The sequence below is a fragment of the Lepidochelys kempii genome, chromosome 6 (genome assembly GCF_965140265.1).
Source record: "Lepidochelys kempii isolate rLepKem1 chromosome 6, rLepKem1.hap2, whole genome shotgun sequence".
In the NCBI taxonomy this organism is placed as follows: Eukaryota; Metazoa; Chordata; order Testudines; family Cheloniidae; genus Lepidochelys; species Lepidochelys kempii.
This window is the reverse complement of record NC_133261.1, coordinates 113601529-113628407: the sequence shown is the minus strand read 5'-3', so window position 1 is coordinate 113628407 and position 26879 is coordinate 113601529. Positions and strand designations below refer to the sequence as shown.

The 26879-nt window shown below is 44.0% G+C and overlaps 1 protein-coding gene across 5 annotated transcripts in view; it reads left to right on the top strand.

The window, feature by feature from the left end:
• Positions 1–1557: 1557 nt before the first annotated feature.
• Positions 1558–26879, top strand: part of LOC140913399 (exocyst complex component 3-like) — a 38773-nt gene continuing 13451 nt past the window's right edge. For all 5 annotated transcript variants that reach the window (XM_073349729.1, XM_073349732.1, XM_073349731.1 and 2 more), the window contains exons 1-7: positions 1558–1998; positions 4420–5011; positions 10054–10165; positions 13927–14001; positions 21227–21327; positions 23758–23850; positions 24979–25111. In XM_073349729.1, coding sequence (XP_073205830.1) covers positions 1758–1998; positions 4420–5011; positions 10054–10165; positions 13927–14001; positions 21227–21327; positions 23758–23850; positions 24979–25111 — 1347 coding nt within the window. In that variant the 5' untranslated portion in view covers positions 1558–1757. The remainder of the gene's footprint in view (positions 1999–4419; positions 5012–10053; positions 10166–13926; positions 14002–21226; positions 21328–23757; positions 23851–24978; positions 25112–26879) is intronic.

Genomic DNA, 26879 nt, shown 5'->3' with positions numbered 1-26879 from the left:
ACTTTTCTAGTGATAATCAAGGTGGGCCATTTCCAGCAGTTGACAAGAACGTCTGAGGAACAGCGGCGGGGGTGGGGGGGGAATAAATATGGGGAAATAGTTTTACTTTGTGTAATGACCCATCCACTCTCAGTCTTTATTCAAGCCTAAGTTAATTGTATCCAGTTTGCAAATTAATTCCAATTCAGCAGTCTCTCGCTGGAGTCTGTTTTTGAAGTTTTTTTGTTGAAGAATTGCCACTTTTAGGTCTGTAATCGAGTGACCAAAGAGATTGAAGTGTTCGCTGACTGGTTTTTGAATGTTATAATTCTTGACGTCTGATTTGTGTCCATTTATTCTTTTACGTAGAGACTGTCCAGTTTGGCCAATGTACATGGCAGAGGGGCATTGCTGGCATATATCACATTGGTAGATGTGCAGGTGAACGAGCCTCTGATGGCGTGGCTAATGTGATTAGGTCCTATGATGGTGTCACTTGAATAAATATGTGGACAGAGTTGGCATCAGGCTTTGTTGCAAGGATAGGTTCCTGGGTTAGTGGTTCTGTTGTGTGGTGTGTGGTGCTGGTGAGTATTTGCTTCAAGTTGAGGGGCTGTCTGTAAGCAAGGACTGGCCTGTCTCCCAAGATCTGTGAGAGTGATGGGTCGTCCTTCAGGATAGGTTGTAGATCCTTGATGATGCATTGGAGAGGTTTTAGTTGGTTTTAGTTGGGGGCTGAAGGTGATAGCTAGTGGCGTTCTGTTATTTTCTTTGTTGGGCCTGTCCTGTAGTAGGTGACTTTGGGGTACTCTTCTGGCTCTGTCCATATGTTTCTTCACTTCAGCAGGTGGGTATTGTAGTTGTAAGAACGCTTGATAGAGATCTCTTTCCACACTTACAGCCATCCCCATGAATGACAATGGGAGTTACTGTACTTGAATATATGAAAAGAAAGGCCCTAATTATGTAGGATACCATAGAGAGGGATGAGAGAGGCTGGCTGGTTCTCTTGTTGGTAGATAACCAAGGGGCTAGTTGCCCCTATAACTTTAAACTTTTCATTTTCTTCATTTAAAAATGCTGGGTTGTGTATAACTGCTAGAGGGCAGTCCCAGGCAGCCGCTGGGTACCCCAGGAGTTCAGATCCAGTCTCATCACATAAGAACCTCATAGCTCAACAATGAAAACCAATGCCAGTCCTTTTGGGGTTTGCACACCCAAGGGCGGAATACTCGATTTTCTTGAAGATGGAGGCAAATTTGGGTCTAAAATAAGGGATGACCTTGGTGCTGAGAAATAACACAGAGTCAGTAGAAAGGCAAGTGCATCAGTGTAGAGCTGCTGTGTGTATTCATGGACACTGTCAACAACAAAATCTCTTGGACTGAGAGGACTCTGAATCTAAATTAGTTGGCAGCATCCAGGGGAATTTTAGTCATTTAGAAACTGCTGAAAATTCCACTGGCTTTCCTCCAGCACCTGTGGTTAGGTTATGTATTAAACGTTTGCTGATGTAACGCTACAGGGGATCATTTACATAATAGAGCTGGTAGGTTATAAAAACTACTGGACTAAACTGTGATATGAAGTTGGCTGAGTTGTCTGGAAGTCAGTTAAAGCAGGCAGGAGCACTGACACTGAATCTGGGGACAGACATCGTCTCACGGAGAGGAACTCTTAAGGCTGAGACTGTAAAATCACATTGAGTTACCGTGGTGCCAACGTTTTCCAGTTAGCCTTCTCAACCTGATAGCAAACACTTGGCTCTTGCTGGGAGTATGAAGAAAATGAAGCATTCCCAATTCACTGGAGGGAGAAAGCTGCAGGGACCATCTTCTGGTGAAAATGCATCAATGCTTCCCAAAGAGGCTCAAAAGGAGAGAGAGAAGCAGAAATCAAATAGGAGACAGAGAGTGAAAGATATGGCAGTCAAATTGCTGAAGAATTTGTCCTCTCTGAAGAAGGAAACTGAAGAGAAGCCTGTGGACAAAGAGTCTGGTGGGAGGCAGTATCTCTCAGGTACTCTCTGCTAGTCTGTCCTCCCCACTGGCCGCCTCCTGTTTCTTCTCACCGTGGAAACTGTTTTCATCAGCTCCTGCCATTTGGAATAGGCTTCCTATCTCTCTCCTCCTCCTGGATTCACCTCTCATTTCAAATCTTTTCTGAAACGTATATTTCTCCTTGCCGATGTTTTTAAATTTTACTCCCCTTTCTGTTGCTCATTTGTATTTCACTTTGCAACTGTATTATCCATCCCTGCAAAGCGCCTTGGTTTAGTTTGTAAGAAAGATGTGATACAAACAGAGTTTGGTTGTAAGCGTGTTCATATGGTGGTCTGTTCTTCCAGTAATGTGCAGGGGGGCATGTGTAGGTAACCTATGCCAACTTAGCTCCCTCTCCATGCTACATCTATTGGCAGGTGCTGGGCCCTTATATGTCGATACCAAAGAAATCTGTTGCCACAGGCAATTGATATTTAGTGATTGTTGTGAGAACCAGAGAGTTAAAAGCACACTTTTTAACTAGACGCAATAAAGCATTTTGTAGGAAGCTGGATTCTGGGAAATATTTTCCTATGTGAATCATCATTTTATATCCCTTAAAGGGCAATGCCCTCCTAGATCCTGACTCTAATGACAAACAGTGAAGATATAGACACAGTTACAGGACGAGCTGGGCTTTAGACCCCTTTTAAGGTGTGTTTACCATGCTCTCAAGCTCAGGTTTGTGGGACCCGTGCTTGGGGAGTCGGTGTTTCCAAACCCATGCTTGCACATCTAAAAACTGCATTGTAAACCTGGGTTTACAATTGCTGGGCCTGGGTTTCACAGCCTTGCTAACACATCCATACTGCACTATGCAGACCTTTTGTCACAGGTCTGCGGCTTAACCTGCGTCCATGCTGCAAAATTACAGGTCCTAGGTGTTTGCTGACCTGAGTCAGACTGATTTGTGCGTGGATGGAAGGGAGTCTTGGGCTCAAACCTGAGTCAAAGCCCGGGCTTAGTGTGCAGTGTAGACAAACACTTAATCCCTCTCGAGTGCGCCCCTCAGGTGACAGACCTTTCTGCCTAAACCACTCCCAAGGTTGGAACCATGTGACTTTACCACCCTTACACTAAATCTCAGGATGCAGCCCTCTGGCTAACCTGACAGACCCAGCTGGGTTTGGCATCTTCAGGTCCTTTTTCTCTGGGAGCCTGTTACAGAATGGATTTGCAGGGACACAGAAATAGCTTCTTCAAAACAAAGCATTGGCTATTCACCCAAAGGTACAAAGCATGCAGAGCAAAGGTACCAAGCAAAAATGCCTGTGTACATATTCCCCCTAGCCTACACCTTAATCTTTCCTTGCAAGCTCAACAGAGTTAATCCCATCTCTGGTCAGAAGAGTGACACTGAGTTCTGCAGCATGCTCTGTGACCCCCTCTCCCAATGTGCGTGTCTGTCCCCATCATGACAACCCACTCAAGTCCCTTCTTTCCTAGGCCAACGTCTTTAAAGTTTTAGCATCTCCTTTGATCCTGATTTAAGTCTGGGAAGAGTGGACCTTGCCATAGGAGCTGGAGCCAGGCATTGAGTATTCTCCAATCAGTGGCTTCTTGCTTGTCTCCTTAGAGACGCTTTGTATTCTATGGACTGTACCGTATCTTTGCTTCATTTGTTTAATTTCCTATTGGTTTCCCACTTACAGCCTCTTTTCACTCTATGTAATCAGGCACAAGTATACTGAGGTGCACATGATATGTATAAAAAATAATACACAACTCCCTCATTCTCCACAGATGTATCTGAAATTGTTTCCAGGGTGTGACCAATCACCAATCACACCAGCCTGTTAAGCATAGGCTCCCATGAGATCTGGGTTCCCTTCCTGGCTCTGCTATAGCTAGGCTTGGAAGAGTTAGTTTTTTATTGCTGCTTGAGAACTTATTAGAGTTTGATTTAAGGCTATTCACTTTGTATATTTTGACTTGTGATGTTGACAATTGTGTTTTAAGTGTTATAAAGCTTTAACTTTTTGAATTGCAGCTTCTACTGTCATTAAATAATTATTGTCTGACTCATCCCCTTTCCTGGAACTGTGAAAGTTTAAATCAATCAAAAATTTAAAAAAGATTAAATCCCATAATTGTGTGCAACTGTGAAAATGTAAATGGTTAAAAATGTTGAAAAGTGTTGAAAAACAAACATCAATAGTATTTGTCAAACTTATATATAAGTTCTGCCAAGCCTAACTATAGATGACTGTGGGAAAATCACTTAACTGCACCGGGCCTCAGTCTACCCACCTGTAAAATGGGAATGATACCCTACCTCACAAGGCTGTTATGAGAATACATTCTTATTATCTGTGAGTTGCTCAGTAATTACTATGATTGCCACAGAAAAGTCTATAGCTAAGTCAATAACCTTCTGGTTGTATTTTTACTGTTTCAGATCAAGCCATTTGTGAATTGATAGATCAAGCAAAATTTCTTGAAGCTTGTAATCACATTTATGATCTGGAGCAATCTGAACATAAGAGTGAAATAAAGATTGACTTACTTTACAAAAAAGTAGCAGAAAGAATGTGGTCAGTTGTGCAAGAAGCAATCAGTGGAAGCGATAGTACATTACTGGAGCCACTGAAATCAGTAGGTGAATCACTGAAGTGGGAAAAAGAGAAAGAAAAAGAATGGTTTGACAGTGTCAAAGACATGGAATCTGTTTCAACCTGGAGCCCAAAATACTGGAATAAAGATCTCGAGAAACTGCTAATGGAGTGCATGGCAACACAGATTCCCTCCTTCGTGTCTGCTAGCAACACAGATGAGTCTGCATTAAAAGATCATCTGAGTCAGTTGGAAACCACAATTTTTCCCAACCTGAGATGCAAAAGAGATGTCTTCAAAGAAGCAGGATTGCTTACTACCTTTACAAAATGTTGTAATGCCTGTTTGTCTTCTTACCTTTCCACACTTACAGGCGGTGATATGAGCTTCAGCAAATGTCTTCTCATTTATGAATTGGGCTTTAATATGTACAGAAGGTATGTTCCAAGTAATTCCTCTTTTTCTTTATACCTTTCAGTTTCCCTTTTAGTTCTGAGCATGGTCCTTCTTGAGCTTCAAGGCAGTGATACTGAAGGAACATAAAGGGAAAGGTTAGCCAATATTCAGGCCCTTGTGGGTTAGGAGGAGAAATTGATTATAGGTATTTCTTTGGTGCAATCCTGTTTATTTACAAGGAATGGACACAAAGTCCTGTTTCCCTAAGCACAGTAGGCATCAAACAACAGGAGGCATTTTCTTTGCTCACAGTTTTTCCAGTCAGCGCACTGCCCCAAAAGCTCTCTCTTTAGGCTTTCTCTCATGGTCTCACTGCTAGTGCTTCTCTTACTGTCTCCTTGGATTTCTTGCTGCTTTCTGTCTGCGTCTGACTTCTTCTGGCTCACAGACATGCTCAGCTCCATCAAACAATGCCCTGCCTCCCTGCGGTTGTATTCAGGCCCCAGGAAAAATTCCTTAGACCACATGGCTCAACTCCTACTCCAGCCTTGCCATGCTGGTCTGTTATTTTGGGTGGTAGCTTCTATTGTTTCAGCTATTACTCATGAAAGGGGCATTTAACACCTCCCTCATTTAGCCTAATCTAATGGAAGGCAGCTATCATGCCTACCAGCACTGCCCATAGGCCAAAGACACACTTCATGGGAGCCACCCAACCTCCCCCATAACGGTGTCTTTTCTATGAGTTTGATTTTGCTTGTTCTTAGTGAATGGATTTCCTTTCCAGACCGAGGCCATGTCTGCACTACAGACCTATATTGGAATAACTACGTTGTTCAAGGGTGTGGAAAAAATCCACGTGTAGACAGTGCTATGTCGGCGTAGGAACGTCTTCACTAAAGCGCTACAGCAGCACAGCTGTATGTGAAGACAAGCCCCTAGATACCTACCAATTTATAAATGGTATCATGGTAGCTGAATCCCTGACCATCTAGGGCCCGGTAGAGCACAACCTTGAACTTCACCCAGAACTGACGAGAGAGACAGTCTAAAGAATAGGCATTATGGAGCAGATTGACTTCCCTATTCTGCTCACTTTGTGCTACACAGATTGGAAATCACCTGCATCTCACCTAGGGATTCCGCTGTTGAGGAGTTCCCAGTGGTGTTAGGGATAGCACGGTGGGCTCCTGCATTACCCCTGCTGCAGCCCTGGCTCAGAGGTGTGGCTGGATTGTATTCTGCTCCATCTGTTTTTAACTGGCAGATGGTACTCTAACCTGTGTTAGGGAAGAGCTGAACAAAGAATTGGGGAGCTGTAACCAGCCCTCTGACAGTCCCCCAGCTCTGCTGCACTGAGTGGAACTCATCTGTAGCACATAATCTGTCCCTCTACCCACAGATGGCTCACCCCACTCCCAAGGTCAGCCCCAGCACTCTGGCCCCTGCACTCTTCAAGTGCTTTTCAAGGATGGCTCAAGCACAAGACAACTGATTGCAGCCATTTAGCCTTGAGCTTAACAAATGAAGGGCTCACCGTGGTGTGAGCTGCGTTAGAACAGAGCAAGCATAGTGGGGTGCACCGCTCGTCTCTGAACTCCCTGCAGGTTGTTTCTCCTGGTAATGTGGTGCCCATTACTGATCACAGTATCCTAGGGGTACTTTGTTTAGCAGGGGCAGCACTTCTTCTTGTTTAATGGGGAATAGAATCCAGCCTTCCCACAGGGAGATGTTAACAATTCTCACCAATAACGGCGCATCTGTGCCTGTCTCCAGAATACTGGCCATGGAAGCAGTTCCCTCAGCATACACCCAACCTCTTTCTGGCTATGGTACTTACATGGCTTCTATCACTGTTGTATCTGAACTCACTACTGTATCTTTAAAGTATTTATAGGGGAGCACTATTATCCTCATTTTACAGATGAGGCACAGAGAGCCTTGGGGATTTGCTAAGCTTCACACAGGATGTTTGTGGCAAAGCAGGAATTGAACCTGTGTTTTCCACAGCACAAGCTAGTGATTTGAGCACTGAACATCCTTCACTGTGTACTTAAGAACTTGTAGATGGGGCTTAGAAAGTGTTAGTGGGGATAATGATTGTTACGGAAAAGTTAGCACATGTGACTCCATTTTGGTTTGGGGCCCACCATTGTCTAAAAGCAAGCACATCATACACCAGGAGGAGTGATCCTTAGATACTGAATCCCTGTGAAAATCCTCCTCCTTGTCTCCAGCCTGCCTTGACTCCCAGTATCTGTTTTTTGTCAGTCTCTAACTCCCTATCTCTTGGCCTTTGATGTGAGGCCTCCCATCCTGATAATAAAAGTTACTGATGCATGGCTTTAGGACCATGCTGTGTGATTAACATACTGGTTTAGCACGAGGAATGCACCAAGCAGGGATAGGTAGTAGATAAAACAAGGGTTTGTTTATTGGCTAAGGTTTCTGATGCACGAGGGCAACATGCTTTGCTAAAAAGTATATAACCTTTGTATAATCTGTATTCAGGGTCCCCTCCTGGCTAGCAGGGGGGCACCACGCTCGAGCGTAATAAACTTAGTGTCTTTTGGGAACTCTGCAGTTGTGGACTTTGTTTATGTGCCTCAGCCTAGATTCGAACTGTGCGTGACCTATCAGATATAATTCGCAGCATTTGTGTGCGTGTCCTACCAGGTGTAATTCGCAGCAGTTGTGTGCGTGTCCTACCAGGTGTAATTCGTAGCATTTGTGTGCGTGTTCTATCAGGTATAATTTGCAGCACTTGTGTGCGTGTCCTACCAGGTGTAATTCATAGCACTTGTGTGCGTGTCCTACCAGGTGTAATTCGCAGCAGTTGTGTGCGTGTCCTCTCAGGTGTAATTCGTAACGTGTACGACCATACCAGTTGCATTAAAGTCTGGATACATTGATAATTTTTATTGCTATGGTGATGTGGCTTTTTCTATTCTGTGTAGCTTCTCATCTGACATTTTAAACTTTGCACCCTGAAATGTAATGATTGTTGTCCTTATCCTAACAGCATAAATTCATAGTGAAGATCAGTTCTGACCAAGCAGTGCTCCATCTCTGTGCTGTTCTGGAAGCCAGTGACCCTAAGAACTGACTGTACAACTTGGGAAATGTCTTGGTTGCCCCAATTCAGCAAAGAACGTGATGACTTCAAGCAAGTGAATAGTCCATTGACTTCAGTGTGATTACTCGCATGCTTAACGTTAGGCATGTGCTTAAGTACTTTGCTGAACTGGGGCTGTATGTTTGCAGCCAAATATTATTTACTTTCCCAGCCCTTTAAGAGCGATTATGATGGGCTGGTTCTGATTCTTTAAGGTCAGGAGAGGTTGTGTGAGAGGCCAATTACCCAATGTCTGTTCTGGTTACCTGGAAGGAGATGAGAGGCAGGTGATCCCATGGAATAGTTAGTTTCTGGGAGGATGAAGTGACAGGAAAAACCCAGGCTAGTGTTCCTTTATGGGCCCAGGACCAGGAGCCTAGCAGAGTGGGTGAGACATGGCTCTCATCTCTCTCAGCTGGTCCAGGCAGGTGTTTTGGTTGCTAGACCCCCTGGGAAGGATTAAGGGAGTAGTCAGGTAACTGGGTAGATGAATCAAAATGGAGGTTCCAAGCCTAGTCAGGGGAAGCTGCTGAGGGGAAGAACTCAGCTAGCGTAAAGCCCCAAGAAGGAGGGCTATGCAACCTCTGTACCTCAGGGGAAAGTCCACTAGCCTGACTGGGTAAACACAGGCAGGCCCCACCAAGGAGGACTGTGGATACTCTGAGCTTGAGGGGAGATTTTACAAGTTGTGGGGGCTGGGGCTAGACGCACACAGACCAAGAGGGAGGGCTGTGAAACCCTGAATCTAAAAGGAGCGTTCTTTTGGGGGAGCTGATTAATCTGAATAAAGGAGACCCTGAGTGGCGGGAATATTGTTTTTAAAGACTCTGGGTGTAAGTGGATTATTCTGAGAAGTCAGAGGGAAACTGAGGCAAGGTGTGTGCAGTGCCATCCCAGGCCATTGGGGGTGCCCTGGGATGGCACCTATCCACACAGAATATCATGTATATTCTGTAAAATATGAATGTTTGCTTTAATGATTGACTCTTGCACATGAATCAGCGTAGCTTGTGTGGAAATAGCAGGAGAGCTCTATTATTTCCCAACAGAGACTCTTGAGTACCCAGAACTAATAGAACTTTTGGGAGGGCTGATGGTGCTAAGGTCTTTGCATTTAACTATCCCGAATATCTCTTTCACGACAAATATAATAGGTGTTCTCAGCTGTAAGCATATTTATCTGAACTTGTACACTGCACCTCTCTTAACGCTAGGCTTATTACACAAATGTTACCTAAAGCACATTTTGAAGATCAACAACAGGCTGCCCAAACCCAGTGACACCAGCAGACCCTATTTCAGATGTAAAGAATTTTTGCCTCCTCTTCCCATTGTCAAACTACATTACTCTGCCCAGCCTTCTGACGCCTCAGTCATCCCATCCATCAATCACATACACGCTCCCTTCAAGAAAAGCCTGGGGAAATGTGTAATTGTGTGTCGTACGGCATGTTCTGAAGGTCACCAAATCTATGATCTGTTGGAGCAAGTGGGGAGGAGAGTTCCAAAGCCTTTCGACTTATACTGGTACTGTATAGTTATTCCCCTTCCCATATAGGAATATCACCTTTGAACCTATATAGCTGTATCCACACTGGGAGTCTGAAGGGTCTACACTAACAGTACAACTTTCTAGTGCAGACAAGGCCAAGAGAGAGCTGCAGGAAGGAGTGAGACAGAGGAGAGGGGAGGATGTAATTGGAGAATGGGGCCACAAAAAGGGCCAAAAAGAGAAGAATAAAAAAAGGATGGGGCTGGGGAGGATCAAAAAAATATTTTACCTAGTTGCAATTGTTCCTTAGATGAGAGCTGAATGCTGCTTTGTGCATGCAATTAGCCAGGTGAGCTACACGTCACAAATATGGCCATAGCCAAGCACAGGTTCTCAGTACTGGGATTGGAAGAGCCACAAAGCTACTGGAAAACTGCCGCTCTTACTGCAATTTTGTTTTCTGTGTGCAATGACAGTGAGAAGCTCCTCATGCCCTGCTGGACTCCACAGCAGATGCTCTTAGCTGATGCATATGTTCTCAAGTGGAATTTTTCAAATGTGGAGGAAAAGCTGCTCACAGTCATCCAGGTAAGAACATGGAGTTCTAGCAAACCTGGTTGTCACCCCAAATCATTCTCTTTTTAATAATACATTTCCTTGTTATTTTGGCTCATGTACAGAAAAGGTCAAATACTCCTGTCCAGCTGGCTACCCCATGGCTCTACTCCTCAATCTGTTTATTTAGTAGGAGAATGAAAACATACCACACAGAGAATGGTATTAAATTAGGTGATGGTCTCAGGGTGGTTCCTAGCAGACAGGTGCCTACATCACAAACGGCCCCCATCTCAATGTGTTGGTAGTTTCAGTAAAGAAGCCAAGAACTGAAGGTCCACAAACAGCAGTCTGCCTTCCTCGCCGATAGGCGGTGCCCTATTTGAGCACTTTGGCAAGAGGCTACTGGGAACTTTGAACTGCCTCTTTTCATGCTATTACTATACCTGCACTATGGGGGGGATTCACTCCACACACACAAAATCAGAATATTTAGGTTCTATCCAGGTGGAGTACAGGAGACCATGGAGGTGAAATCCACCCCCCAACTAACCCAGGGCTGTTTCACGGGACTACATACCCCTTTCCCTATGGATGTTAATCAGCCTATAGTTTGGACTAAGGGTCACAGACCCTTTGCACCAGTCATGCAGGATACTGGGGCCTCTGGATCTGAGTAATATGGATCTATGGTCACCCCTAGCCTGCCCCAAAGTGGCCTTCCATGCTAACCTTTGTGGGGCTGGCATAGATACAGTTTCCTTGGCAAAGCACACAGACACCTCACAGAGCCTCTAAGGGCATGTCTACACTGCAACATAAGTCTGTGCTTGAGCATGGGCTCAGGCCTAATCCCCCTTGCGTCTATTCTGTAATTGCGCTAGCCCAGGGCTCAGGCCCAGGGTCCCAGGACCCTGCAGGGCCCAAGTTCAAGTTAAGCCAGGACCCAGGGTCCAAGCCCTATTGCTTTGCAGTATAGATGCAGCCCTGCTTGACTTGGTTCCCGGGTGTCAGCTGGAAGTATCCCACAATTCCACGGGACAACTTCCTTAGTCTTCTCGGTCCCAACAATCTGCAATCCACTTTATTGAAAATGGAAGCTCTTTTCAAATGGCTTTGCAAATGGCAGCAGCTCAGGTCAGTGTTAACCCATTCTCTTCTGATCTGCAAACCCATTGTCAGAGAGCCCTCCTGGGTTTGCTGTGGAGAGCAAAGCGATCAAGCCTTTTGCGAAGTGAGCTGCTTCCTGGAAACGTGCAGGGCAGGCAGTAAAGTTTTCCTACAGTGCACCATGGCCCTAGGGCAGTAAAGTGGCCACATTTCAGAGGTGGGGGGCAGCTAGGGACTCTGGGATATGGTTACTTTGACTTGGGTCTGTGCACTGCAGTGTGGACCCCAGAGCCCTAGGGTTGAGCATGGGTTAGAAAAGTCTTAACATAGGGTTAAAATACAATGTAGATGCTCAAGCCCAGCTGGCACCAGGGCCACTAACCCCGGGCTTACGTTCAGTGTAGACATACCCTTAGTGGGGCTTGAGTGGGGAAGGGGGCCTTACAGTCAAACCATGACTCCAACTCCCAACGCTTCCAGGACAGTATTTATTTTTTAATTTAAAAACCCCTTAGAAGGATGCTTTGTAGGAATGTGGTGTGGGCTCCAAAGGAAAGAGATGAGCTTCTGATGGTATACATTGCAATGTCAGGGGTAGCCAAATGAAGAAGGTGCGTTTTAATGTAACTAGAACCCAAGCATGGCAGGGCCCACTTCCCCTAGCACTGGCTGCAGTAAGCTGGCATCAGGCCCTTGTAACATTATCTCTTTCGTTTTCCCAGCCTCTCTCAAACAACATCCACCTGCAACCCAGCTAGTGAAGGAGGGGAAAACCACTACAATTGGCTGAATCAGTTCAGGAAATACTATGGAGCATTACGCTTTCCACAGCAGCGCCCCAGGAATGATTTCTGAAGGAAAAGGCATATTTAGTCATGTACATACTCATATAGGCACCCGTTGAGGAAAGCATCTAAGCATGTGATTAAGTCTGATTGATTTTTTTATGCTTAAAGCTAAGCACATGCTTAAGTGCTTTCCTGAATCAGGACTATAGGGAAGACCTCATGCTCTTAATGTCTCTCTTCAGCATGTGTTTCAGATGAGGATGTGACTATAATCATGGTAAGCACTGTAAGACCAGCTCCAAGAATGCATCTGCATCATTGGCAGAGCTGATGCAATTATCCATCCTGAATAATTTTGATGGTGAATCTCACCCTTTTTATTCCTTTTGGGAAATAACTATATGATAATCAAGACATATGAAAAAATGTCAGCCTATGGGTTATTCATGAGTTGGTGTCTTTGAATAGATTACATTCCTGGTGTCTGACTGATCATGTAAGTCACATGGTATTATTTTTGCTCCTTGCATGGGTGTCTGAAACTTTTAAGAAGAAAAAGAATGAATGACTTGTCTAATTCTTTTAATTGACATCCTGATTTGTTTTCTGATTGGAGTATTGCCCAAATATTTGCACATACAAAAGGCTGTTTTCACAGACATTCACAAATAGAAAATAGCAAGGGATACAATCAAATCAAATGGACATTCAGACTTTGAATACATGGCTTCACCCAAACCCTGTCTTGCCCTATTCAGCCTACTTTGGTCTTCAGCCTACCAGTGCTGAGAGCTCTTATAACTAGTATGATGATGTTTTCTGCCCCTGTGGGTTAGCTGTCTTGGAGGGCAGATTTATCAAATTATCAGCATTTCTTTGGTGCAGATGTCAGGGATTCATCCTGAAGCGCTGACATACAATGGTGGGGAATTTGATCCCCACTTGGGGCCAGTTTTCAAAGCTTTTCTTCCCATAGCATTGTGGATTGTCATTTAATGGCTGATCCGTCATCTCATACAGGACACAGCAGGGTATGCACAGCTGGATGTAAACTTGGCAGGATGCCGAAGTTCAAAGTGACCCACAAAGGGGAAAAAATGGAGCATGCATCTTTCCCCCTCTATTTTTTATGCTGAAAAAAGAAGGTCTGAAAGTTGAGGAGTGGAGGGGGAGGTTTGGTTCCTGCTTGCTTTTTACATGGGAAGTTCAGATCCTCTCTAGATTGGAAGACTCTGTGGTGACTGGAGAACTAGCGACATCACAAGAGCTAAACATGAAAGTTCAGCTACTAAGAGAGAGAGAAGGATTTTTCATCAGACTGTTTATTTGGTTTTGATTAAAATGTTTGAATGACGGTGTAATAATTAATTAATACTTTGTTAAAGATTCAGCACTCTCATCCCTTCCATAAAGTTAAGTGCCCAACATAAATTCCCTTAAACTTCCCACAGGTCTGCCCACAAAAAACAGGGATGGCCAGATATTGCATTCTTGATATTTCTAAGCCAAACAAACAAAAAGACTGCCCACAATCTAAAAAAATAAAAAATGCTAAACAATGTCAGGTCTTCTCTGTTCATCATAAGAAGCAAAAAAGGGCACAAGCCCAATTTATAAAAAAATCCTTTGCTGTTCACATTGAAGCAATGAAACTTCTCTTTACAGTGTCAGGTTTGTTTTCAGATTTTGTGTTTATGGTGCATCCAATAGTCCTTGGCCAGCTTCCCATAGGGCAGCTGCATGATGTCCGCTTGGGTTAAACAGGACTGGACAGTGAGCATAACACAAAGGCAGAAGATTTTCAAATGCACAGGTGCGGGGTGAGATAGAGAAACCTAACAGATTACAAATTGGTTCATATTGTAAATATTTGTATTTTAACTTTGTTATATTCAGAAGGAAGTAAGAGAAGCGCTCAGACAAGTAATTACCGCGAGGGGAAAACCCTATACAGACACTACAATCATTCAGGTAAACCACAGCTGATGTTCTTTGTAGCATGCAAGTCATTACATGCAAGATCCTCAGCATTTGCTAATATACTCTAATTTTACAGATCTAGGCTCAAGTCTGCATTGTGTTGCTGCAATCCTACGGAATTCAGCTGTAGCTGTGTCACAGAGAGCAGAGTTTTTCCTCTTTTGTATAAAAGAAAAATAATGAACTTTCCTATGTTTCTCTGTGTCCTCAGTAATACCCTGCTCCTGCTTCCACTGAAGTCAGTGGGAGTTTTGCCATTAACTTCTTTGTGGGCAGGCTCATGCTTGAAGTGCTGCATGCATGTTTGCAAGAAACTTTAATATGTGGTGTAGAGGCAGTGGTCCAGATTTTCCTAACCTGACCAAGCACAGGATAGGCCCATTACTCAATGTAGGGCTGGGGGGGAAGAGATAATAACAGAAAACATGGAAATGTCAGAAGTGCTAAATGCCTCTTTTGTTTCCATTTTCACCAAAAAGGTTAGTAGTGATCAGACGTCTAACGTAGTGAATGCCAGTGAAAATGAGGTAGGATCTGAGGCTAAAATAGGGAAAGAACAAATGCAAAATTACATAGACAAGTTAGATGTCTTCAAATCAGCTGGGCCTGATGAAATACATCCTAGAACATTCAAGGAGCTGACTGAGGAGATACTGAGTGAGCCATTAGTGATTATCTTTGAAAACTCATGGAAGATGGGAGAGATTGCAGAAGACTGGAAAAGAGCAAAGGTAATGCCAATCTATAAAAAGGGGAATTAGGAATATCTGGAGAAATACAGTCCAGTCAGCTTAACTTCAGTACCTGGAAAGACACTGGAGCAAATAATCAAGCAATCAATTTGCAAATGCCTAGAAGATAATAAGGTGCTAAGTAACAGTCAACATGGATTTGTCAGGAAAAAATCATGTCAGACCAACCTAGGAATGTGCAGGTGATACTTTGCAAAAATAGCTACTACAGGAAATTTGCATGGGCACATATACAGGCCAAGCTGAGGATCCTTTGAAATTTGGCCCGCCAAGGTTTCCTGTGTGGCCTGCCAATTAAACTCTGTCTGAGCAGCTGGAGAGTGGGACGTGATCGTTCCCCTCTATTCGACATTGGTGAGGCCTCATCTGGAGTACTGTGTCCAGTTTTGGGCCCCACACTTCAAGAAGGATGTGGATAAATTGGAGAGAGTCCAGCGAAGGGCAACAAAAATGATTAGGGGACTGGAACACGTGAGTTATGAGGAGAGGCTGAGGGAGCTGGGATTGTTTAGCCTGCAGAAGAGAAGAATGAGGGGGGATTTGATAGCTGCTTTCAACTACCTGAAAGGGGGTTCCAAAGAGGATGACTCTAGACTGTTCTCAATGGTAGCAGATGACAGAACGAGGAGTAATGGTCTCAAGTTGCAGTGGGGGAGGTTTAGATTGGATATTAGGAAAAACTTTTTCACTAAGAGGGTGGTGAAACACTGGAATGCGTTACCTAGGGAGGTGGTAGAATCTCCTTCCTTAGAGGTTTTTAAGGTCAGGCTTGACAAAGCCCTGGCTGGGATGATTTAACTGGGAATTGGTCCTGCTTCGAGCAGGGGGTTGGACTAGATGACCTTCTGGGGTCCCTTCCAACCCTGATATTCTATGATTCTATGACTGCTGGCCGGGTGCTAAGCTCTAAAGGCAGCACTGCTGTCAGCAGCAGCGCAGAAATAAAGGTGGCAATATACCACACCATGCCACCCTCACTTCTCCACTGCTGCTGGTGGGGGCTTTGCCTTCAGAGCTGGGCGCCCGGCCAGCAGCTGCTGCTATTCGGCTGCCCAGCCAGTGCTTAATTTGTGCTGGGGCTGAGCCCTGGCATCTCTTTCATTACAAAGTAAGCACTGCAGGTAATAATGTTGATTTATAAACTCTGTTAAAAGATAGAAACACTAATACTTATGTTCCAATCAAGGTCTGTATTTATTGGCAGCTGAGGTTTTTTTCCTTTTATTTTGTCATTCTTCTGCACAAATGGCCTGCCGCTTGTCATAAAATACTCAAATCGGCCAGCAGGCAGATCTAATTGAGTATAACAGCATTGGAGTTTGGATTTGGTGGTACTGAAATGACAAGTTATTGGGCTCAGTGCAGGGGTAACTGGGTGAAATGTAGTGGCCTGAGAGCTACAGACAGTCAGATTAGATGACCCAATGGTCCCTTCTGGCCTTAAACTCTATGAATCTATGAAATCTCTCAAGGTGTTCTCATGAGATTTCCACCAGCAGGGGCTACATCCAGAACCAATCCCATAGGGGCAGTGAGACAGGGTGAAACATCCAAGAAAGGATTAAGGGCTGCCTGCCTGTCGCATGACTGAGCAAGGGATTTAAGGAGAGGCAGGGAAAAAACCTGGGCTGAGAGCTTGGTTGGGGTTATGGGGAGGGGAGGTTGGCTGAGAGCTCAGCCCTGGCTGTAGTCGAGCTCTCAACCCCAGCTGGGACCACAGCAGAGCTCTTGGCCCTTGCCGGAGCTCCAAGCCTGGAGCCTGTCCCCTGTTCTGCTCTTTTCGTCCACAGCCCCGTCCATGGCCCCACCCCATTCCGCCCCTTCCTCCACAGCCCCGCATGTTCTTTCCCCACTCGGCCTTTTCCCCCGAGGCCCTGCCCTCTGCTTGCTTGCTCCTTTCACACACACCCCGCTATGGCCCTGAGACCGGAAAAGCTCTGCAGCTGGGAGTGAGACCTCCTCCAGCTCTGTGGCCCTGGTGGGGGGAGATTTTTCCAGGGGCCCCTGGGCATGGGTCCTGTGGGTCCATGTGATAATCCGTGCCCCCCTCCCCAGAAGTGAGAGGTTTGGGGAGGCTTAGCCTCTCCTAATCTCCATTATGCGCTGCCCATGGCCCTGATGCAGGGCCTGAAACAGACTCTGGCATGGCCCTGGTTCTTTCCTGGGCCAGTAAGAAAGCCACCTGCTTACAGGAAGGTTCAGACCCAATTATTCAAATCAACCTTGTCTCCCAAATCTGATTATGAATTCAGACTTGAGGTTCCATTTCAGGCCCATCTCTACATGCGATAAATATTTAGGCACAAATCTTCAGACAGTGGCCTCAGTTTCTCTTCAGGCACAAATTATGTCTGAAATTTGATCAGATGTCTAAGCACCTGCTTTGTGGCTCCATCAGGTATTTAGGAATCGAAGCCAGTGTGGCCACAAATGACTACACAGGCCTGGTTAAGGCAAGGTGGAAAATGATGTCTTTAACATGGCACATAGGCATGTTTCTTGACTTTAGCAAAGCTTTTGACACGGTCTCCCACAGTATTCTTGTCAGCAAGTTAAGGAAGTATGGGCTGGATGAATGCACTACAAGGTGGGTAGAAAGCTGGCTAGATTGTCGGGCTCAACGGGTAGTGATCAATGGCTCCATATCTAGTTGGCAGCCGGTATCAAGTGGAGTGCCCCAGGGGTCGGTCCTGGGGCCGGTTTTGTTCAATATCTTCATAAATGATCTGGAGGATGGTGTGGATTGCACTCTCAGCAAATTTGCGGATGATACTAAACTGGGAGGAGTGGTAGATACGCTGGAGGGGAGGGATAGGATACAGAAAGACCTAGACAAATTGGAGGATTGGGCCAAAAGAAATCTGATGAGGTTCAATAAGGATAAGTGCAGGGTCCTGCACTTAGGACGGAAGAACCCAATGCACAGCTACAGACTAGGGACCGAATGGCTAGGCAGCAGTTCTGCGGAAAAGGACCTAGGGGTGACAGTGGACGAGAAGCTGGATATGAGTCAGCAGTGTGCCCTTGTTGCCAAGAAGGCCAATGGCATTTTGGGATGTATAAGTAGGGGCATAGCGAGCAGATCAAGGGACGTGATCGTTCCCCTCTATTCGACATTGGTGAGGCCTCATCTGGAGTACTGTGTCCAGTTTTGGGCCCCACACTTCAAGAAGGATGTGGATAAATTGGAGAGAGTCCAGCGAAGGGCAACAAAAATGATTAGGGGACTGGAACACATGAGTTATGAGGAGAGGCTGAGGGAGCTGGGATTGTTTAGCCTGCAGAAGAGAAGAATGAGGGGGGATTTGATAGCTGCTTTCAACTACCTGAAAGGGGGTTCCAAAGAGGATGGCTCTAGACTGTTCTCAATGGTAGCAGATGACAGAATGAGGAGTAATGGTCTCAAGTTGCAGTGGGGGAGGTTTAGATTGGATATTAGGAAAAACTTTTTCACTAAGAGGGTGGTGAAACACTGGAATGCGTTACCTAGGGAGGTGGTAGAATCTCCTTCCTTAGAGGTTTTTAAGGTCAGGCTTGACAAAGCCCTGGCTGGGATGATTTAACTGGGAATTGGTCCTGCTTTGAGCAGGGGGTTGGACTAGATGACTTTCTGGGGTCCCTTCCAACCCTGATATTCTATGATTCTATGATTAGATTAGCTATCTATATCTGGACTATAAGGTGGATAGAAAGCTGGCTAGATTGTCGGGCTCAACGGGTAGTGATCAATGGCTCCATGTCTAGTTGGCAGCCGGTATCAAGTGGAGTGCCCCAAGGGTCAGTCCTGGGGCCGGTTTTGTTCAATATCTTCATAAATGATCTGGAGGATGGTGTGGATTGCACCCTCAGCAAGTTTGCAGATGACACTAAACTGGGAGGAGAGGTAGATACGCTGGAGGGTAGGGATAGGATACAGAGGGACCTAGACAAATTGGAGGATTGGGCCAAAAGAATCTGATGAGGTTCAACAAGGACAAGTGCAGAGTCCTGCACTTAGGATGGAAGAACCCAATGCACCGCTACAGACTAGGGACCGAATGGCTCGGCAGCAGTTCTGCAGAAAAGGACCTAGGGGTTACAGTGGATGAGAAGCTGGATATGAGTCAACAGTGTGCCCTTGTTGCCAAGAAGGCCAATGGCATTTTGGGCTGTATAAGTAGGGGCATTGCCAGCAGATCGAGGGACGTGATCGTTCCCCTCTATTCGACACTGGTGAGGCCTCATCTGGAGTACTGTGTCCAGTTTTGGGCCCCACACTACAAGAAGGATGTGGAAAAATTGGAAAGAGTCCAGCGGAGGGCAACAAAAATGATTAGGGGACTGGAACACATGAGTTATGAGGAGAGGCTGAGGGAACTGGGGATGTTTAGTCTACGGAAGAGAAGAATGAGGGGGGATTTGATAGCTGCTTTCAACTACCTGAAAGGGGGTTCCAAAGAGGATGGCTCTAGACTGTTCTCAGTGGTAGCAGATGACAGAACAAGGAGTAATGGTGTCAAGTTGCAGTGGGGGAGATTTAGGTTGGATATTAGGAAAAACTTTTTCACTAGGAGGGTGGTGAAACACTGGAATGGGTTACCTAGGGAGGTGGTGGAATCTCCTTCCTTAGAAGTTTTTAAGGTCAGGCTTGACAAAGCCCTGGCTGGGATGATTTAATTGGGGATCGGTCCTGCTTTGAGCAGGGGGTTGCCTAGATGACCTCCTGAGGTCCCTTCCAGCCCTGATATTCTATGATTCTATGATCTATCTATCTGTCTATAATATCTGTACTGGCAAAGCCTCCTAATGGAGACACAGCTTATACAGGCCAGAGAGTTATTTTGCTAGTATATTTTATACCAGTTCCCCAAACGAAATAAGCCATACTGGCAAAAGCACTTTTTTTGCCAGTATGACTGCATCTATACTAAGGTTTTTACCAGCATAGGTATGTCAGCTACAAGTGTGATTTTTTTTTCATACTCCTAACTGAAGTAACAATGCCGGCAAAATTTAACTGTAGAGCAGGCCTAAGGCTGCCTTTTGAATGCTGTGTACCTCTTTTCCCAAGAGACACTGTTGTCCGACTTGATGTCCTGATCAAGCTCCTGACTGAGATGGGATGTGATTACCCAGCTACCATTCTGTACATGTCAACTCAATACAACATTCTTCACTCGCTGTCCTAAACTGATGCATAGTGTTGCTGTACCCTGATTAACAACTGCTAGATCTGGCTGCATTTCAGTGGTGTATAGAGTTGGTGCTATTTGGAGAGGGCTTTGGGATGATTTTTTGTAATGAAAAGTGCTGTATGAATGTAAGATCCTGAAAATATTACTTACTTTCTTTTTGTTCTGTGTTTGTATAGTGCCTAGCACAACAGGGACCTGATCCTTCACTGGGGCACTTAGGTATATAAATATGATGATGATGCATAATATTACTATGTAATATTATACATTATGTAAGATCATGAAAATAGAACTTCTGCAATTTCGTTTTCTGTATGCCTAAAGATGAACTGATTATCAATATTTTCACAATACATGTCTCGTGCTCAGATTAAGGGGATGTGTTTCCTTCCTCCTGTTTTGATGAACTGATACATTTATTGTGGCTAGTGCATGGAAAATCCCATTCTCTCTCTGTGTCATCGTTTGTCTCTCTGACACTACGCAGATCATGGGCTGAACACAGGATATATTATTCTGTCTGTCTCCTTTTTTCCATCTGGTCCTTTCCTACAGCAAGGCTCCATTTCAACAGAGCAGCTAGTAGTGTTAAGTTAACACCTGTTCAAGTCAATCCAAACAGAGACTGATTTTCATCCTTCTGGCAGGAAGAAACTAAGTGCTCTGCTTGGCTTACCACTTGCAAGTGTAAGGTGGTGTCAGGGGGAATTAACATGAGCAAATTGCCAGGACCCTGTTTATTATCTTAGGCCATGAAATGGAGCCCACCTATTCCTTGCCGCCAATCTGGTCGAATAAGCATCTCACCCCAGGAATACTGTCTACGTAAGTTTTTATATAGGCATCTTTTTATGGTCAAAGATGGGATTTCTCTATATAGTCATATCTATTCAAATACAAGGTCATGCTAAAGTTGCTGGCAAACCCCACAGAAATGAAGATGGCAAATATTGTATGAAGTGGGCCCTACAGCTGAGTATTACTAGTAATGCCCAAATGTGGGGCAGATTCTTCTACTCTTATTCGCACTGAGTGGCACCGTACTGCACAGGAAGTCCTACCGACTTCAGCAGAAGCATTTGTGGAGTAAGATACTATTCACTGTGAGTCTGGGTATCCAAATCTAGACCCTAGGGAGTATTTTTATTCACATGAGGATTTTTAAAACAAGGAACTAAATCATTCCCTAAGAAGATGGAGGGACTTTCAAAGGTGAAGGTGTGAGAAATCATGCGCACCCAATGACATTTGAATAACTTCAGAATGTTCTATCACTACTTAAATCGACAGGTATTAACAAGGAGGGCACAGGCAGTCCAGCATATCAGTGATACCATAAAAGATAAGGTGGAAGCTGTATGTTTGGGAGAATTTCTGCATTTTCTGCATAGGTAAGAGGCCCATCTTTTTCTGCATTGACCCATCATCAGTAAAAGAAAGAAGAAATGGTAGCAGATTTATTGGTGATTTTTTGTTTGTCTGAAACTAATTTTGTTTCCCAATTCCCCATTTATTTCCCCATTGTACAGCAAGTTCTCATCAAACTGCCAGACTCAAGTTTCACCACCTTTCTTGGAGATTTTATTCCTCTGGACTTATTTGGTTTTCTTAAGTACTTGGGTCAACATTTATTCTGGGAAACAATAGAAAACGACATTTCACACTCTGTTAGTACCCACGTGTGTTGTGTGTGTAACAGTAGTGTACCAGTGCCATGCATATTCTGGGGTCTGAGGGCCTCATCCAGTGACCCCTGAAGTCGATGGAAAGACTCTAATTGATTTTAATGGGTTTGGGATCAGGCCCAGAATAAGGCTCTCACTAAATTACCAGTAAGATTTTTTTTTTAACTCTCTTTCCTAACTGCTCAGAGAGAAGACTCTTTTCCCACTCTTAGTTACTAAAAGCAGAGGACACTACCTCCTCCTAACCCTTTCCCACTTGAATAAAGTACTGCACCCTCATCTTTCTTTCTTTCTTTCTTTCTTTCTTTCTAAATCCTTACTATGTAAGTATCAGAGACAACACAATTATCAGTACAACAGTGAGATTTTTGTTTAGAGAAACATTCTACATTAATATAATAATCAGGTCTCTCTATTTAACAGGCGCTTACCATACTGCACAGTAAGCCTCTTCTCCTATCCCTGCTTCTTGTCCTATCCTCAGAGGTTAAGAACAAAAAATTTTCTCCCTTTTGTACTTTTATGTACATGAAAACTGTCCCCTCTCAGTGTTCTCTTCTCCAGACTAAACAAACCCAATTTTTTCAATCTTCCCTCATAGGTCATGTTTTCTAAACCTTTATTCATTTTTGTTGCTCTTCTCTGGACTTTCTCCAGTTTGTCCACATCTTTCCTGAAATGTGGTGCCCAGAACTGGACACAATACTCCAGCTGAGGCCTAATTAACGCAGAGTAGAGCAGAAGGATTACTTCTCGTGTCTTGCTTACAATACTCCTGCTAATACATCCCAGAATGATGTTTGCTTTTTTTGCAACAGCGTTACACTGTTGACTCATATTTAGCTTGTGATCCACTATGACCCCCAGATCCCTTTCCGCAGTACTCCTTCCTAGGCAGTCATTTCCCATTTTGTATGTGTGCAACTGATTGTTCCTTTCTAAGTGGAGTACTTTGCATTTCATCCTAATTACTTCAGACCATTTCTCCAGTTTGTCCAGATCATTTTAAATTTTAATCCTATCTTCCAAGGCACTTGCAACCCCTCCCAGCTTGGTATTGTCTGCAAACTTTATAAATGTATTCTCTATACCATTATCTAAATCATTGGTGAAGATATTAAACAGAACCGGACCCAAACTGATCCCTGCGGGACCCCACTTGTTATGCTCTTCCAGCATGACTGTGAACCACTGATAACTACTCTCTGGGAATGATTTTCCAACCAGTTATGCACCCACCTTATAGTAGTTCCATCTAGGTTGAATTTCCTTAGTTTGTTTATGAGAAGGACATGTGAGACATTATCAGAAGCCTTACTAAAAGTCAAGATATACCACATCTACCGCTTCCCCACTATCCACAGGCTTCTTACCCTGTCATTTCTTCTGGCTCCTTCCTTCTCCTCTTTTTCCAGTATGGGTCTCTCACTGTATCCCATCCAGCAGAGAGTCCTGTACTACTACTTGTAGGCAATATATTTTCAGAAAGGAGTGTGATTTATTTTTCTTTTAAAGTTCACTGTCCCTTTAAATTAACAGAGGGAAGGAATTAAGTACAAGAGTGAGTTGCCCAGCAGTGCTATAAATCTGAGGCCTTTAGGGACTCAAGCTATCACCAGTTTTCACTGTATCAGAGGGGTAGCTGTGTTAGTCTGGATCTGTAAAAGCGGCAGAGTTCTGTGGCACCTTATAGACTAACAGACATATATGCTGTTAGTCTATAAGGTGCCACAGGACTCTTTGCCGCTTTTACAGATTCCACTGGTTACTCATACACACTGAGTCTTCTAGAAGTGCACCAGGTTTCGGGCAAGTCCCTTTTGCTTTGTCGCTTACAAGGAGCAAGTATTTTAAAAAATGAACACACAAAATCCCCAGAACCATTACAATGACAATGCCTAAGCTAAGTAACTTCCCAGTCTTATTACTGTAACACTTCCCTATCCCTTCCAGCTACTTAGGGCAGGGACTGTATCTTTTTCCTATTCTAGAAAGCACCTAGAAGAGTAAAACTGTGAACGCTAAGAATCAAAGTAATAATGGAATATTTGATCTGTTTGCTGCCAGGCTAGCCGATTCTGTAATGTTGTCAGACCTTGCTATTTAAACATGTCTTTATTACTTTGTTTTATCTAGCTATAAACATGAAGTAAGAAGCCTTCTCCAACTTGACACCTTTTCTGAGACCGACAGCAATCTGCAAATACTTGAGAACTGCTGCATTTTCAGGTGAGAAAACAGACCAGTGTGACATGTGAAGTGAAGTGAACTTTCTGCTTTATGGGCCTCATCCAGCTCCCACTGAAGTCAATGAGACTACTTGAGTGCTTAAAGTTAAGCAAGAGCTTCAGTGATTTTGCTGGATCAAGCCCTATATGAACATCCTACCTCTTTTTGTTAAAAGGAACAGGAAGCAACAAAGCATAAAAGGAGAGAGGAGGTTCTAGGCACCAAAATGCTCAATTCAGTAGTTTTTGTGACAGTGGTGAAAACAGGCTCACTGGTGGTTTTTCTGTGTAAGATTACCTAGGGATCTTTTGGAGTCAGCCAAAAATCCCTAGCCCCAAAAATAGCCACAGTGTTTACTTCAATTTTAGAGTCAGTCATGTGCAAGTAATTTTTTCTTTCATAATATATGCGCTGTGATATGTAGCTTACAGCAAAGGCAAGAGTCCCATAACATGTTCTAACACTATGAATCCTAAACTGAAGAGTTATGTTGGCTCCACTGAGTAGAAAATATGTATATTATTCTTTTAAAATGTGAAAATAAAAATTACACATTAACCTTTTCCAGACAATAAAAATGATGATTTCTGATTTGTGAACACATTAACCTAGGACTTGCATGATTATGTAGATCTGAAGAATGTTCTGATTGTGTATGTCTGTATTTTTTGCTTGTAAGCTTTGGCCTTTTTAATGTACAGTGCTATTCAATTTGCATTTGTTATGGGCCAAACGTACAAAGGATCCCTGACCCAGTCTCCATTTGTCTGCAAGCTGTCTTACATGTGCAAATCCTGTTTGTGTGCTATTTTTTGTGTCCTCTCATTTGGGAAAATGACAGAATTTGCATTTGCAAAACCCATTTATGTTTGATTTGCATTAACAAATGTGGCATTTGTTTGTGTAAAGTTGCACACATTAACGAGAGCACTCAAAAATATATGCACCAGTGATTGTGCACTGAGGCCCTCATCCAGTGGTGCAGTTAAGCATGTAACAACCTTCAACCATTTGAAAAAGTCCCGTTGACTTAAATGGGAGTTGGATCAGCCCTTAAAGGAGACCATGGACTGAAAATATGGCCCAAAGTGACTTTTGGTTTTGGTTTGTTCTTTTTTTTTTTTACAGAGCTGCTTGGCATAAGCTAATGTACATCTATCATGCTAGTGCTGACACTGATGCTAAAGTGAAGGAATTTATAGACAGTACAGAAGAACAGAGTAGAGAACTTCTTCTGCAGGCAATTACTTCTAAAGTCAAGGTATCTGAGACCAATGTTAACATTTAATGATATTTTCATGCTGTCAGGCAGATGTTCCTATCCTGATCCTGGGGATGATGTATGGCTTTGCCTGCAGGACTGAGGAATTGATATATTTTAGATCTGTACCTTGGAGCTTCTGTCTATTTAATCATTCAGGATTCTAATACTCTGCTTTTTGGAGCCATAGTCTTTTCGCTATTACTAAAGATGCACCGATGGCTGCCCGCCTGTATTCAAATCCCAAGAGCTGGAGCGAAAAATATTAATTTCTAATGGCTATGAATTTCTCAATGAACAAAGTTAAATAATGTGATGCCATTTATCTTTGGTGTATTGTTCACTTCTTCCCAAAGATGAAGACCACTGCAAATATATCAGATGGTTGTCAAAGCCCGTGTGTGTGTCTCCCCTGGGTTAATCTAGGTACAGAGAAGGTAGATCAAGAGCTTCTGTTCTCCATGTCTCATAACTCAAGAACGAGGGGACATTTAGTGACATTGAAAGGTGACAAATTCAAAACTGATAAAAGAAATACTTTTCTACATGGTGCACAATTAGACTGTGGAACTCATTGCCACAGTAAGTCATTAAAGCCAAGAACTTAGCAAGATTCAAAAAGCACCTGGATATTTATCTGGAGATCAAGCATATCCAGAGTTATCATAGCCAATGGAAACAAAATTTGGGAAGGGAATTTAAACCTCATGCTTGAGGCCTTAAGTCAGCCTCTGACTGTTAGAGATCAGGATGAGATTTAATGTGGAGGGCAGATTATCTTGCATATGTCTGCTGTAGGGTTCTTGTACCTTCCTCTGAAGCATCTGGTGCTGACTATTGTTGGAGATAGGCTGCTGGACTAGATGAACCCCAGGGTTGATCCAGTTTGGCAGTTCTGTGTGGGCCTCACTGATATAGCTATCGCTCCACTGAGAGGCTGTCTGCCTTCCACAGTTGTATGAAGTGTTGTTATAGCTGTGCTGGTCCCAGGATGCCAGACAGACAAGGTGGGTGAGGGAATACCTTTTAGTGGACCAGCTTCTGTTGGTGAGAGAGACAAAATGTCAAGCTTACACAGAGCACTTTTTCTGGACTGGGAAACTTTTTCAGGCTGGGTCTACACTACAAACGTACACATAGGTGCCGGAACTCCAATTTGTTTAGGTTACTCTGGACCATATCTCTACCCTCCAGCATATCTACCTCTCCCCCCAGCTCAGTGTCATCTGCGAACTTGCTGAGGGAGCAATCCATCCCATCATCCAGATAATTAATGAAGATGTTGAACAAAACCGGACCCAGGACCGACCCCTGGGGCACTCCACTTGATACCGGCTGCCAACTAGACATTGAGCCGTTGATCACTACCCATTGAGCCTAGCTTTCTATCTACTTTATAGCTTTTCTATCTAGTCAGCTTTCTATCTACTTTATAGTCTATTCATCCCATCCATACTTTTTTAACTTGCTGGCAAGAATATTGTGGGAAACCATATCAAAAGCTTTGCTAAAGTCGAGGTATATCACGTCCACCACTTTCCCCATATCCACAGAGCCAGTTATCTCATCATAGAAGGCAATTAGGTTGGTCAGGCATGACTTGCCCTTGGTGAATCCATGTTGACTGTTCCTGATCACTTTCCTCTCCTCCAAGTGCTTCAAAATGGATTCCTTGAGGACTTGCTTCATGATTTTTTCAGGGACTGAGATGAGGCTGACCAGTCTGTAGTTCCCTGGATTCTCCTTCTTCCCTTTTTAAAAGATGGGC